The sequence below is a fragment of the Cyanistes caeruleus genome, chromosome 16 (genome assembly GCF_971803275.1).
Source record: "Cyanistes caeruleus chromosome 16, bCyaCae1.hap1.1, whole genome shotgun sequence".
In the NCBI taxonomy this organism is placed as follows: Eukaryota; Metazoa; Chordata; class Aves; order Passeriformes; family Paridae; genus Cyanistes; species Cyanistes caeruleus.
In genome coordinates this window covers 7,943,149-7,956,881 of record NC_141716.1, presented here as the reverse complement: position 1 = coordinate 7,956,881, position 13,733 = coordinate 7,943,149, and the positions used below count along the sequence as shown (strand labels likewise).

Genomic DNA, 13,733 nt, shown 5'->3' with positions numbered 1-13,733 from the left:
GCTTTTACTGGTATTTTGGAAAGTTAAAGGCTATGTTCTGCTAATGTGGAAAGTACAGATAATGTCAGCACCTCTTTTTTTCTTTAATAATAGATGTATCAAAAGAGTTGTCTCAGATGTACAGGTGTTAAAAGGAGGAAAACAATGGTCAGTGAATAAAGTTGTAATTCAGAGTTTCCATGAACACTGAGGCCCCTCCACGTTTGGTGATTCTCACGTTTGCTTGTCTGTGAATTAGTGTTCAGCTAAAAGTTCCCTCAATAAGCACAGATGAGACTAAGATAAACTGCTTGCCCTCTGGCAGAATAAATATTTCAAATAAAATCAACTCCAGACAGTCCAGGCAAGCAGCTATTGATCTCTAAAAGCCTGAACTTAAACCCAATGAATATTCCAGAGCTCAGCCCTGCACAGCCTTCCTAAATGCTGATCAATATGCAATTACTTCCCCTGAAAACATTTCTGGTGTCATCTGGCCTAAGGAGTACTTTATTTTTAGCTCTCTGTAGTGGTGATTTGGGGGTGCCAAACCACCCTCCTGCACAACCCTTGGCTGGTGGGGGGAATTCAGAGTCCAGCTCCACATGCTGTCCTCCCACCACAGGGTCAGAGGTGCCTCTGGCTGCACTGGGCAGGGTCACTTTCTTTCAGGCTGGGATGTTCATATATGGATATTTTAATTTGCCTGTTGTTAGGGGCTCATGAGGTTGGGTCTCTGCAGGGAAGTTTTCCACAACTTTCTGGAGGCTTTCAGGAGCCCCTGCCTGAGGGACATGGGGTCCTGGTGGCTCAGTCTGCAGCTGGGTAGGATCAGAGGAGATTGGCCTGTGCTTGGGGTGAAAGGTGGCGAGGCTTGTGACTGTCCTGTCCTGGAGGGAATGTCCTTCTAGGCTGGCCTTTGGGGACACTGGTGGCTTATGTTCTCCAAGCTCATGTTAGCTTCTACTGATGTTCTCTTGGTCTGGGCTGTATTATTGACCAGTTTTTCGGTTCAGTTTTCCCCTGGATGGATTATAAATTGCTCTGGTTTGGTTTGTGATGTAGAGGACAGCTGGTGATCATTTTCAGGGTGTCCCTGTGTTATTGGTGTGGGTTACCACCATCAGCACCCTGAACTGGCATTAAAGCAGAACAGCCCAGAGTCTGTCTGCCTCCTTCCATTGTGGTTCCTGGTGATGAAGTATCATTATAACTGACCCAGCTATGCTCACCAAATTTACTCCTTTGTTAAATTAAACTATTATTAGATTAAAATCCTGATCTTTGTGGTGTGATAGGATTTGTTTTCTGTATCCAACCCAGCCCCCCCTTCTGTTTTGTGCCAGTGTTTGTAAAGGAGTGGAAAAATATCTTCTTCAGTAGCCAAGAAATAAGAAAATAAAACCGTGACAATAAAATACATAAAATGAAATAAAAATAGGAAATAAAAAGAAATAAAAGACATTAAAAAAGAAATAACCAAGACAGTTTTGAAAAGAGTTACTGTTGATACAGTGTTTTCCTAGAAGAAAAATCTTGCTTTGAGCTTGTACTCAGACTCTTTATCTTGTTCTTGTTGTGTTCCTTTCCCTCGTGTCTTTAAAGTAGGGTGCTCCAAAGCTCCTCATGTACAATTTAATTTTCCTCTTTTCACAGAGAGAAGAAGATTTCCCGCAGCAGTGCCCTGAAGGTGCTGGACCACGCCATGATCGGACCAGAGGGCACAGACAACTGTCACAAGTTTGTGGACATCCTTGGGCTGAGAACCATCTTCCCTCTCTTCATGAAATCACCCAAAAAGATAAAGAAAGTTGGAACAACTGAAAAGGAACACGAAGGTAGGTGTGCTTCCAGATCCTTCTTGTTGCCATGGAGGAGCTGAATGGACAGCCAGTGTCTGAAAAGTACCTGCAGGGAGGAGGGAAGGGCACAGCTCCCATCTTCTCAGGGCTCCCTCTGCAGCTTTCAGGTCTGGGTGTCCAGCCTGCTGCTCCCTGTCACAGCTGGCTGTTGAGGGCACACTTGTCCTACTTGTTTTGGTATCAGCAGCTCCTGGCGATTCCATTTCATGTGCTGTTAATAAGTTATTTTACTCCTGTAGAGTCTGTTGTTTGAAGCTCTTACTCTGATGCAAAACTCTTTTGAAAAGAGTAATGAGGCAACTACAAATGTCACCTCAAAAGCAGTGTTTTCATGGCTCTGAGCACTGAAGTGTGACTGGATGAACATCAGGCATTGCAGAAATAAACTGCATTGCTTTTGAAGTTGTTTTTTTTTTTCCTTTTTATATTTTTAAACTCTCTACCCTGGAAAACTGCTTTAACAGAGACCTGCTCTGCAATAAAACTACAATTACTGTGGAACCTTACACTGAGCTGAGTGGTCAGTCCCTCTTGCTCCTGGTAACAGTGCCTTCCCCATTTTGTTGTTCATGGACTATGCCTTGGAAGAAACTTTAAATACTGCCAGTGATGCTTACGGTTTTGTGCCAGTTCATTGCTCAGCTCAGTTCTACAGAGGGTGAATATTGTCAAAAGCTGAAGAGGTGTGAGTGGGACTCACATATGCCTAGGATCCATCCTGAGCTCCTGCAGCAGCCAAGGGAAAGTGGAAAGAAATAGCAAAAACAAAGGAGCCCAAAACCCAAATCTCCTGCTTTGGGACTGTCCTGGCAGCTCAGGTGGGACTCAGGTGTTCTCCCAAGGCCAGGAGGGAGGTGCTGCCCCTGCAGAGCTCTCTGGGTTCTGGCTTGAGGCACTGGCTGGGACTGAGCAGCTCCTTTCTGTGGCAGAGCTGCTGAGCTGGGGACAGCTGTTTGTCCTCTCTCCTGGGGACATGGAATGGGCAGTGGCATGGCTGGGCATATGTGTGGCAGTGGCTGCTTTCCTGGCACAGGTGGAGAGCAGGGGCTCACCTGTCACCCAACCCCAGAGCAATTCACACACCTGCTGGCAGCTCTGGTCACTTTGTTTGCCTTGTGCTGCTTGTCTTGGGTAGATAATGGTGAGGGGGAAATGCTGTTGTGTGGTCTGGGGGTTCTTCAGTGGACTTGTAGAGATAGGTTTGGTTTCTGTAGGTTATGTAATTAAATTGCAGGTTTATGTAATGAAATACGCAGTTATGCTTCGATGGATTTAGGGGATGTTTTGAAGTTTTCATTTGCAGTGTGAACATGAGGTTTGCTTAATTCTTCTTACTGAAAGAAAGCTTCAGCTTTCTGGGTAGAGATCTGAGTCTGTGGCTCATGCCATTGACTTAATTTTTCAGTTTTAGAAAGTGAGCTAATCTCTGTCTCATCTGCTTCTTCTGGAGACTGCAGTTGATACCTGTGTGCAGTCCTGGCTGCTGTGAGGATTAGTCTGGAAAGCCGTGACAGGGTCAGTTCCTGACTATTTCTGTGATAGCATGAAAAGCCAATCTGGCCTCAGGAAAATGAAGTGATCCATGCAAACAGGCTTTGTATCACACCTCCGTCTCATTATCATGCTGAAGAAATGGCGAACATTAAGATGACTCCAGAAATCAGTTCTATTAAAATAAACTCTCCCTAAAAGGCTGTGGTAGTAAGTCCAATTTTCTTTGTTTTGCATCACTGGGCAGGTGAGTTACTGAATTTCTAATGACAGGAGGTAATAGAGATGTTCAACAGGGTCCCCTGGAGCCTATCACGGCATTGTCCTGACACGGTGTAAGCAGCACAGAGTGTGCTTTTACTCTGCTGAATGGTGCCCCAACCATGCAGTAGTTGCCCCTGGGGGGGAACATGGCACAGGCTCCTGGGTGCCTCTGGCTTTTAGGGAAATGGTGCAGGTGTGGCATGATGGAACTGGTTCCCTCTGTGCTGTTCTGGTCCTAAGAACAGGCTGCTTTTTGCTTATCTGTTTGTCTGTTGATCAAAAAGAACACTCCTGTTCAGTCTGCATATTTTCTCATAAAAACTTTATCCTGTGTTCAATCTGTTTTAAAAAAATTAATTAGAACAGTCTTGTATTAGGAGAGCTTTTATGTGTATGCCAAATGGAGGAAGAGATTCCTTGAAAGGATTCTTTGGAGTGGCTTTGCAGCAGTGGCATCAGTGTTTATTTAAAGCAGCTCTGAGGGGCTGGGCTGTGCTTGCCCTCTCTGCGCTGATGCTGGGATGGTGTCGGGCTGGGCATCCCAGGCTGTGCTGTGAAACAGAAAATCCTCAGTGGGCTCTGGAACCTGGAGCCTAATTACAGCTGCCTTAAGGCAGCTAAAATTCTGTGGGTGAGGTACCAAACAGCTCTGCTGAAGGGTTTGTCCAGCCTGTCCCTCTGTCCCTTGGTGTGCAGTGGCTGAAGGGCTACCAGGCTGGCAGTCCTGGCACCCACTGGTACACTTTAGGTACCTCACCTCTCACAGGACATCCAATGCTCAATCTCTAAAGCACCAAATTTTCTGTGTATACCTGATGGTTGTAGGAAAATATTCCCTTGTCTTTGTTTTATAGCAGTGATGCTATTTACATAAGAGATAGTCTATAAAACCATGTTTGTTTTATTGTCTCTAAGGCAGTGTTCTGAATGTGACAAAATAATAAATACCCTGGTGAAAAAAAATCTCAATGTGACTTGCTGAGCTTTTATTTATTGCAGAAATTTATAATCCAAATTAAATTTGATAAAAGTAACTTCTCTGTAATGTATTTCTTCATTTCTAAATGCTAGCATAAAGGTGTCAGTGCTGGTTAGCTACATTTTAAACACTGTCAGTGTTTAAAAATTATTTTACTCTAGGGAGCCTGTGAACAATTTAAATCCAAACTGCACGTATTTATGCTTTATGTACACTATGTAATTAGGAAAAAAAAGAAAGGGAAAATTTCTTAACCATCTTTATGGATGATCTGAGCCTGAAGATTGGGCCTGTGGTGTCTAACTGAGTGCACATTATCTACACTTGAATTTTGCCTGTGTTTGTACAGATCATTATATTAAGATATTAGATTTGGGAGAAAAAACTCGTTGGAAGCAATTTCCCTTTTTCTGAGGCAGTGAAGCAACTCAAACCAGAAATATTTTGCAGCTGAAGACAGAAATGGAGTTTTCCTGTGTCTGTGGGGTTGCAGTACTCACATGTGAGTGCCCAGCTGGGTTGGACAGCCACAAAGAGAACCAGCCTGGCTGTGTAGGAGGTGCTGTGTTGTGCATGTGTGTTGTGAGCTGGTTGAAGCAGTGTCCCTTTAGTGTCTGTGATTGCAGGGAATGGACAGAAATCTGTCTCTGGGTGGTTCTTGGCATAAAGAGAGGGTAAGATTTTAAAGAACACTTCAGTGTTGTTACTTTTGAAATGTGGGGGTTGCCATATGAGCATCTGCATTCCCAAAACCTTTTTGTTGCAGAGCTGAGTGTCAGGGTGTCCCCCTGCCCATGAGGGTGCAGCAGCTCTCAGCACAGTCAAGTCACAGCATTGGATGCTGGCTTGAAATTCTTGAACAGTCTCAGAGAGCTAAAAATGGAGAAAAAACAAATTCCTCCTGAATTAGAGAGTCTGTAGTGAAGCAATCATAGCTGGCTCGACAGGCTGTATATCCTCCTGCTCTTTCTCAGGATGGTTATTTGCAGCCGAGTTTTGCTCACTTGGAGAGCATAATGAACTATAAAAGGATGTTTGTCCAATTCATCTTCATTTAAAAGCCTTCTCTTGTCTTAGATGTCAGTTTTAGTTAGGAATGCTTAATTTGATAACCTGAGAATTAGTTCAGCCAGTTTCCAAAGGAGAATTCCTATTGCTGAGGTGTTTTGCTTGTTTGCCCTCTATCAATAACAAAGCCTCTTTTGGAGATCCTCAGCTACACCCTCCCTTTAAAAACAACAAAACTCATTTCTTAGTAAATATATTCTTACTCCTTTGTGACATGCACTAAAGGCAGCAGAGCCCTTGGAATGAATGTTTGCTGCAGAGCCAGGTTCCCTGGGCATGGGGAATTGAAAAGGCAGCAGCAGAAACATGGCCTGATGAGGAGTTATGGGTGTTAACTGAGCACCCTCTGCCAGCCAGCAGAAAGTGTTTTTCTTTTGGTGGTCTTGAGGAGTGAGCACCCAGGGAAGGCATCAGTCTGTTTAAGCAGAACTTTATTATGCCAATTTGTTATTTCACCATCACCCTCCGACAGGAACCTGTGATTTGAGTGAGCCATGATGCTGAGAACAGAGTTAAATTTATCTCAATTAAAGTGAGCGTGCTCCGCTGCAAGAACATCAGAAAAATAAACTTTCTCAGTCAATAGAAAGAATTTTGTTTTACGTTCAGCTTGATGGCTGGATCCAGCTCACCAGGGCTGTTGTGTGTGGAGCTTTTCCAATCCTCCCAGGCCCCCCTTCACCCATCCATAAAATTGGTGTTTCTTGCTTCTTCTCAGTATTTTAAGATAAGATTTTTCTTAGCAAAGTGCAGTGATACTCGGGTGGGTTACTCTTCTGAAATGTAGATTATTAATGTGAAAACAGGCTATCTGATGCTACACCACTGGAATAGCATGTTCCAGTGCCACCTGTAATACTGGGATGGGCCAGTGGCTTCATCCAGGTTTCACAGAAGCTAGAAACCCTGAAGCCATAGAGTTGTGTGCCTAGGAGGGATAAAAGTATCTCAAAAAGCTGGCTTGCTTTTTTTTCTAGTATTTTCCTGCTTCTAATTAGAAGCTACAATTTATCTTAATCGTTCTTTACAGGACAGAAAGCTCTGAAATGTGTTCTGCTGGGTTCACCAGATCATCCTGCTTAGCCTCCAATGGGCTGATGTCCCTGGCATCCAGAACTGCCCGCTGTCCCCTTCCTGCAGGATGATGCTTGCCTCCTCTTCCTCACTGCTGAGCTTCCTCCCCTGCCAGGCAGATGTCCATTCTAATGAGATGAAAAAAAGAAAAAAAAAAAAAAAAAAAGCAGGGGGTGGGGATAATAAAGGCAGAGGAGTGTAATGTTACAGCTTGATTTGACAGGACCTCCTGCTGTTGCAGCTGCCAGTGCCAGCCATGGAATAGATTAATCTGTATTCCAACACGCCGAGCTGAAGTCAAGATCGATCTAATTAGGGTGTTTTAAACACTGCTTGCATGCTGAAGTCTCTGTGCCTGTCTGGAGAGGGAAAGGCTCCCAAGAGCTTGAGGTGATGCTGCAGGAAGCACATGGAATATGACCTCCTAAAGCCAGGGATGTGTCTGGGATGATGCCCTGCAGGATTGGGATCGTAGGGAGCAGCAGGGCTTGCAGGTGAGCCAGCCATGGGGCAGCAGCAGTGCTACTGGCTGATGAGAGAGAAGCCTCCCATCTTCCCACATTCAGGAATTTAGGGGATTTTGGGATGTTTGCATGAAAAAAAGTTGTTATTGATGCATAGTAGCTGCCAGCTGGTACCTGTTATTTTTGTGAAGGCACCTTTGTGGTGTTTCAGCATGGCTCAGTTTGGTGTTTCCTTCTCAAAGGAATCACATTTAGTCATTCTTTGAAATAGGGCTTGTCTGCAACCTCTGCCTCTGGCCTTGTCTGTGCCCTCCCTGGAAGTGATGCATTTTGTGCAGGTGATGTGGACCTTGGCTGAGTGTTACATTCCTAGGGAGAAGCTCCCAGAATATTCTGTAGCAAGGAGAGTGCCTGTGGCTTCACCCTGGGGCACTGCACAGCTTGTGGCCTCTGTCTGCAATGAGATCAAAGCCAGGCACCTGCAGGTTCTGCATTCTGGGGACTCAGAACAGCATCAGCTACTCACCATTTCCCAAAGGAGATACAACCCTGAGCAAATACTGTGATTACAGCTTTATAAATGTTGCACGTGTGAGATGGAGATGGGGTCAGTATGGTGAGATGGTGAGACCCCATCCGTGGGAACCTGCACCCCAGGGTTCGTGTTTCTCCCTTCCCATGGCTGTGCAAACACTTTAATCCACCGAATCATGAACTCAGCCTCTCATTCCATCAAGCTTTGTCCTCATCTTGGCCAGTGTCCTTGCCCATGGATGTTGGTATTTATTGGGTCAGGACTTGCACTATGAGGCATAACCTTGATTTTGGGGTGAAGCATAAAATACACTAGTATGTTATTTTTCAGGAAGCTGATAAAAAGCCATTTTAGATCAGAAATATTTCTCTAAAATATTTCTTTGAACATTTTGACCAGGCAACTAAATATTTCCTGGATTTTCTGCAGTGATATGTTGAAAGAATAACCTTGTTCTCAAAACCTCTGTGTCAGCTCCTTTAGACTTGTCAGTAGTTTTAAAGATTCCATTGATAAAATGGATAAATATCTGCATACAACCACCAAAGCAAAAATGATGGTTAAAATGCATTTCCTAGTAAAGGAATATTGGAAAAAAGCAATGAAAATAGATCATTGGTGAGAATACTGCTCCTAAAATGCTGCATCAACACTTCCAAAAAAAGAAGCTTGGGGAAAAAAAATAGTGTGACATACAGAATGCTGACTTCTTCCTAAACCACCAGAGCATATGTTGGCATATATGGGGGAAAAAAAAAAAATTTTCATTTTGTTGAATTTCTTTCTCCTTAAGAAAATGGTCTCATGCAAGAACTTGAAGGCTTTTATGATGCTTTTAATGTCAACACTTAATTTGGTGTAGCTTTTTGTGGAGTAACAGTTTCTGTGCACTGACACCCCTGGAGCCATCCTTCACCCCCGTTAGCCTGTCGGAATGACGGAGCAGCCACACGGTGCGGCCACCCGATAAACCTGTTATCTGCCTGCTCCTCCTGCCGGCAGCGCTCCCAATCTCCTTGGAACATGAAAAATTGACACCACCTCAGGCAGAAATCTGTTTCGAAAAGGAAGCTCCATTTATAAGCAGCTAATGAAATGGGGGGTGTGCGTGCGCCTGTGCAGCCTCTCCTCGTGCTGCCCTTGTGGAGGATGCAGATAACCGGCGCAGCGGGGAGCGCAGGCACCCCGGCCAGGCAGTCTGTGTGCCTTCACCTGCCAGGGCCCAGGCAGTTTGGGAGCAGGAGCTCCCAGCAAACATGGTGGTGTAACCCATTCTTTGTGCTGGGCTGATCGATCAGGGCTGCTCGTGGCTCTGGGCTGGGCAGCGCTGGGGAAGTGCAGGGTGTGACAGCAATGAGATGGTGATCCCTCTCCTCTGCATGCTGTTTCCTCCTCTGAAAATGTCAAGTCTTGATGCCCCATTGCTGCCCACCACCGTGGGTGAGGAAGTGTTTATGGCCATTAATTTTCATCAGTCTTAATCAGCGGGATTATGGTGAGGACATCTTGGAGAAGCTAGGGTGGCTAAACCACCAGCTCTGTGTTTAATGCAGTCATGCAGGTGGGAAGTAGTACTGACTCGTTTGGAAAGGGAGATTCAAGCCCTTCTCCTTTGCTTTGCACTGCTGTGCTTGGGCTCAAGGCAAGTGGCTCAGTCACCTCTCAGAGTGGTGGGACATTGACACAGGTGTCTCCTGTGTGCTTGCAGCCTTGACTTTTTACTTGTCTGCTTGATTTGTGCTGAAAAATATGAGCCCCAAGTGCAATTGAGAAGATTGTAAACATGTTTATTTGGTTGTTTCTGGTTTGTTGTGGTCCATTTATATTCATTGATGGGATTTTCTGTAAATGAAAGTGGTTGGATTGAGAATTTTTCCACTAGCTCATACCACTTCAGTCTCTGCAGAAGTGCACTTTTCTCTTTCTTCCAGCTCTCTTGTTTTAGTAGCTGTCCCTGCTTGGGTGACCTGAGGGTTTGGGTGATAGTTCTGGCTTTGTCCAGGGCTCCTTTAGGCCTAAAAGAAGAGAAAGCCAGAGTGGAACTTGTACTCTGTGTAAGGTGCTTTAGGTCCCTGAGGCAGAGGAGGAGGAGGCCTCACTGGCTGGGCTGGAATGAGGAGCTATCTGTGCTCTCTGCAAACATGGCTTGTGGCTCTTACTGCTGCTGTCTCCTCTCACCATGATGGGAGGGAGCCAGGGTTCTGCTTATCAACAGCTACACGCTGGAGTGTTAATAGTAAATTTAATGGCATGTTACTGAGGGCAATAAGCTCCTCTTCCTGATCTCAGCATGCAATTTTCATTTTGTATTTCTAGAACATGTCTGTTCCATCCTGGCCTCCCTTCTGCGAAACCTGAGAGGGCAGCAGAGGACACGGTTACTGAATAAATTCACAGAGAATGACAGTGAGAAGGTGAGTGCTGAGTGTGTGTCTCAGTCTCTGGGCTGCCAGGTTGGGAGGGTTCTTGCTCAGGGTGCCTGGTGCGCTCGCTGAGTTACGAAAAGCCATCCTTGTACCTGCCTGCAGAGACTTCTGCTGTCACAGACCTTTGTTCTCTCATTCACATCATATCTACAAACTGCAAAACTGGACATTTAGTGCATGGCCTCTACATCCCCTGTGCTCTTGTTTTTTGGTGCTCTTGCACCAAAGCAAAGGTAGTAGCAATTCTGTCCTGGGTTGTGTCTCGGCTGTAGAAGACAATCTGCAGTATTACACTGTGCTCTGAGATCAGCGTGGAAAGGCACCAGTGTGTCTGGTGAAGCTCTTTTGCAGAGAGTTTAGGAGTTGCTGTGGTACACATTTAACATTCCCCTCTTCTAGAATGTTTCACTTTAGTGGTGTTTGCTCTGGGAAATTCTTCCCAAAATATTTACATGGTGGTGGATAGATCAAAGCTTTGCTGAAAAGAAATAGCTTTTGCAAACCAGGGATCCCAAGGGATTTTTTAATTCTGCCACTGGGAAAAATACTGGTTCCTTAGTATTCCTCATTAGTGTGTTTTAAAGGTGTTTTTCATAACCTGTTCTACCAATTGTAGATAATTACTAGATAGGATTTCAGCTGCCCTAACACAATTCAGAGGAGAGTGGGAGAGCTGGAACATCCAGCACGGATAGACAAGTCCACTGGGGAAACCAGGAGCCTGGAGGACCACAGCACAGAGAGTGAGCTGGGGACACGTGTCTGTTTGTTGCCATTTGTCTGGCACTGATGGGACCGTGTTCCCATGCAGGATGACATCCAAATGCCTGCAGCCCCAGTGTGCTCATCCAGCCAGCACTTGTACCCTCCTTCTGTAACACCTTCCTTCCCGGGAGGGACAGAGCTGCCTGTTGCTTTGTGAAGGCTGAAGCTGAGAGGAAAACAAAATTGCATGAAGGATTAAAGATGATTGCATTATTCTTTTTTCTTGCTTACGTCTCTCTTCTGCCTTTGCAGGTTGATAGGCTGATGGAACTGTATTTTAAGTATCTGGATGCAATGCAGGCAGCTGATAAGAAGATTGATGGGGAGAAACACGTATGTATTGCTTGAGTTTTGCCAGGTCATGTCTGTAACACCTCTGCACAGCCATATCATCTGCACAGGACTTCTGGCCCTGCCAGTCACTATTCTCAGGTGTGCCCTCATACCTGTGCTGTTACCTCTTAATTCCTATTGCCTCACTTTCCGAGTTCCAGGTAACCTCAGATAAAGTGGGCCAAGAATTTCTCTACAAATGCTTCTGGCTGTATCTTAGAGCGGATTTTACCAGAAGTACCTAAGTCTGTGCTTCAATTTGCCTTCACTTTTACCTGGCTGCAGTCCTGCTTGGTTTGGCAGATGGAGAGCAGGTGAAATGCAGAGAGACAATTACATGATAATGTGCGAGGCCTCCCACCCTGGTCTGCAGAGTTGTGATCAGCGGCGAGGAAGTGTCTGTGTTGATGAGTTGGCTGAGGTGCAGCCAAGGGCTGTGTGCTCCCTGCACACCAGCAGCGAATGTTTGAGTGACACGAGCCTTGGTACAGCACAGCACTTTCTTGGAACTGAAACTGGAACAGACCTTTTGAAAGGGAACGAGCGGCTGGAGTCAGGAAGCAGCTTGCAGAGCTGTTAGCAAGCTTGGCCAGCTTCCCACAAGATTATCTGTATCAGTGCTGGGGAGGGTGTGAGATTGATTAGCGCCGATGGAAAGCGATGGCTGCAGCTGCCGTCCCGCACGCCGCGCGCTCCGCGTGCCACGGGCAGCAGCCCCCCACCAGCCCCGACAAACAGCTGCCTGCCCGCTGCCAAGGCTGCTTCTCTGGGCACTGCCAAGCATTCCGAGGGCATTGGAGCACTGCTGCTGCTCAAAGAGGCACGGGAGTGAGTGATGAATGGAGCTGCTTTTCCTGCCAGTACTCAGGCTCCATATGGACAGCGGCAGCGTCACCACTGAGCGGTGGCCTGGAGGAAAACAGCATTTACCCTTTCCTGCTTTCCTTCCGTGCTCCGTCCTTCCTCCTCAAAACAGGGCAAAAAATTATTTATTCTCTACGTTTTGGTGTTGCTGTGGGGGTTTTAGAACTCAAAATCCAGAATGGATTTTTTCAGTTGAAGCCTTGTAGTCTGTTGGAGCTGCCTGCACAGAGCCCTAAAATACCACATGCAGAGCAAGGGTATGTGCCCTTTATCCAGGAACACTCTGGAGCAGCCTGCAAACATTAACATCTGTAGCAAACAGCCAGCACAAAGCAGGAATGGAGGAAATTTGAGTGTGAAGAAGCTTTTGTGGAAGCTTTTCAATTAATAATATTAACCCATTCGTGTCTACTAAATGCCCAAAGGAAGTAAAACTAAGGAACGTCAGATTCTCCTCCTGTACCCAAAATAAATGAACCTAAATTCTTTACTGTCTATTATAACTAATAATAGGATTTGGCAGAAACATGTATAAAATATATTGGAGTTCATTCCTAGCTTGGAACACTTCTGGAGAATTTTCATTTGCTTTATTTTGTAGCATCATCAGATGGTCAGTGGGACATGGTGTCCTGAGATCTGAAGTGGCTCAAGCATTTTTCCCACACAGAAATAGGCAAAAGCCATCATTCTGTCTGTCACATCACAGCACTGTCTGGCTGTGACAGGATTTATGGGGCACTTTAATGTTTCTTGTTATGGCACATGAATCACTGAGGTGGATTGTATGAACACTTTAGAAACTGTGCTCCATCACAGAGGGGAGCTTTTGACCTTCCCCTTGCAGTAGAGGACATAGTACCCCAAAAATCTGGTATACAGATCCGCACCTTTCTCCCTGCCCCATGGAAAAATGGTATTTGGTGAGATTTCACAGGTTCAGGCTACACTGACGAGAGTGAGATCCAAGTTTGATGGACAGAGTATCCTGGTGTAAGTCTTGCATTACAAGGAGTGGAAAGCTGCTTACACAAGGAATGACTGAGTGCTTTATCTTTAGTAGTGCAGCTGGCATAAGAAGCTCCTGCTCTTGCAGTTCTCTTTCTTTGTATTTCTTTTAGCTTGGCTTATTGTAGTGATCTGGTTTATAGCCCTGCTTTTCAGCCCATGGCAGTGATGGTGATGGAATGGTTGGGGTGGAAGGGAGGGGAGGGATTTCTGAATCTGGCTGTTCTGAGGAGGGACAGGTGTAATAATCTGCACCCTGATCTGGACTGTGAAACAGGATGCAGTCATTGAGCTCCTTCTCAGTGTTACCCCTTATTTGCTTCAGTGGAATCTGTTCGGAAAGGTTCAGAGGTGATAACTTGGTGATTATCCTAATTGCCATGGGAAACCCAGGAGCAAAGTCCATGAGAGCATTGTCTCCAACACCTGGTGCCTATCTTAGCACTTTTCTCAGAGTTTTTAGTTAATGAAAATATCTTGTTCTCCTCTCAATTTCTTTAATTATTTCTGTAGGAAATGGTGCAACATCCTGTGGCCTTTACCTCTCTATAAAATGAGCTATAATTATGGGTGGCAGCAATAGCCTTGATGATCTCTAAAGATGGTAGGAAATGACAAGAG

The 13,733-nt window shown here is 45.4% G+C and overlaps 1 protein-coding gene across 1 annotated transcript in view; it reads left to right on the top strand.

Annotated features, from left to right (window-relative positions):
- Positions 1-13,733, top strand: part of CTNNBL1 (catenin beta like 1) — a 47,163-nt gene that overhangs the window by 24,321 nt on the left and 9,109 nt on the right. Inside the window, exons 11-13 of the mRNA XM_086852644.1 lie at positions 1,636-1,817; positions 10,033-10,130; positions 11,160-11,240. Of these exons, the coding sequence (XP_086708770.1) occupies positions 1,636-1,817; positions 10,033-10,130; positions 11,160-11,240 (361 nt within the window). The remainder of the gene's footprint in view (positions 1-1,635; positions 1,818-10,032; positions 10,131-11,159; positions 11,241-13,733) is intronic.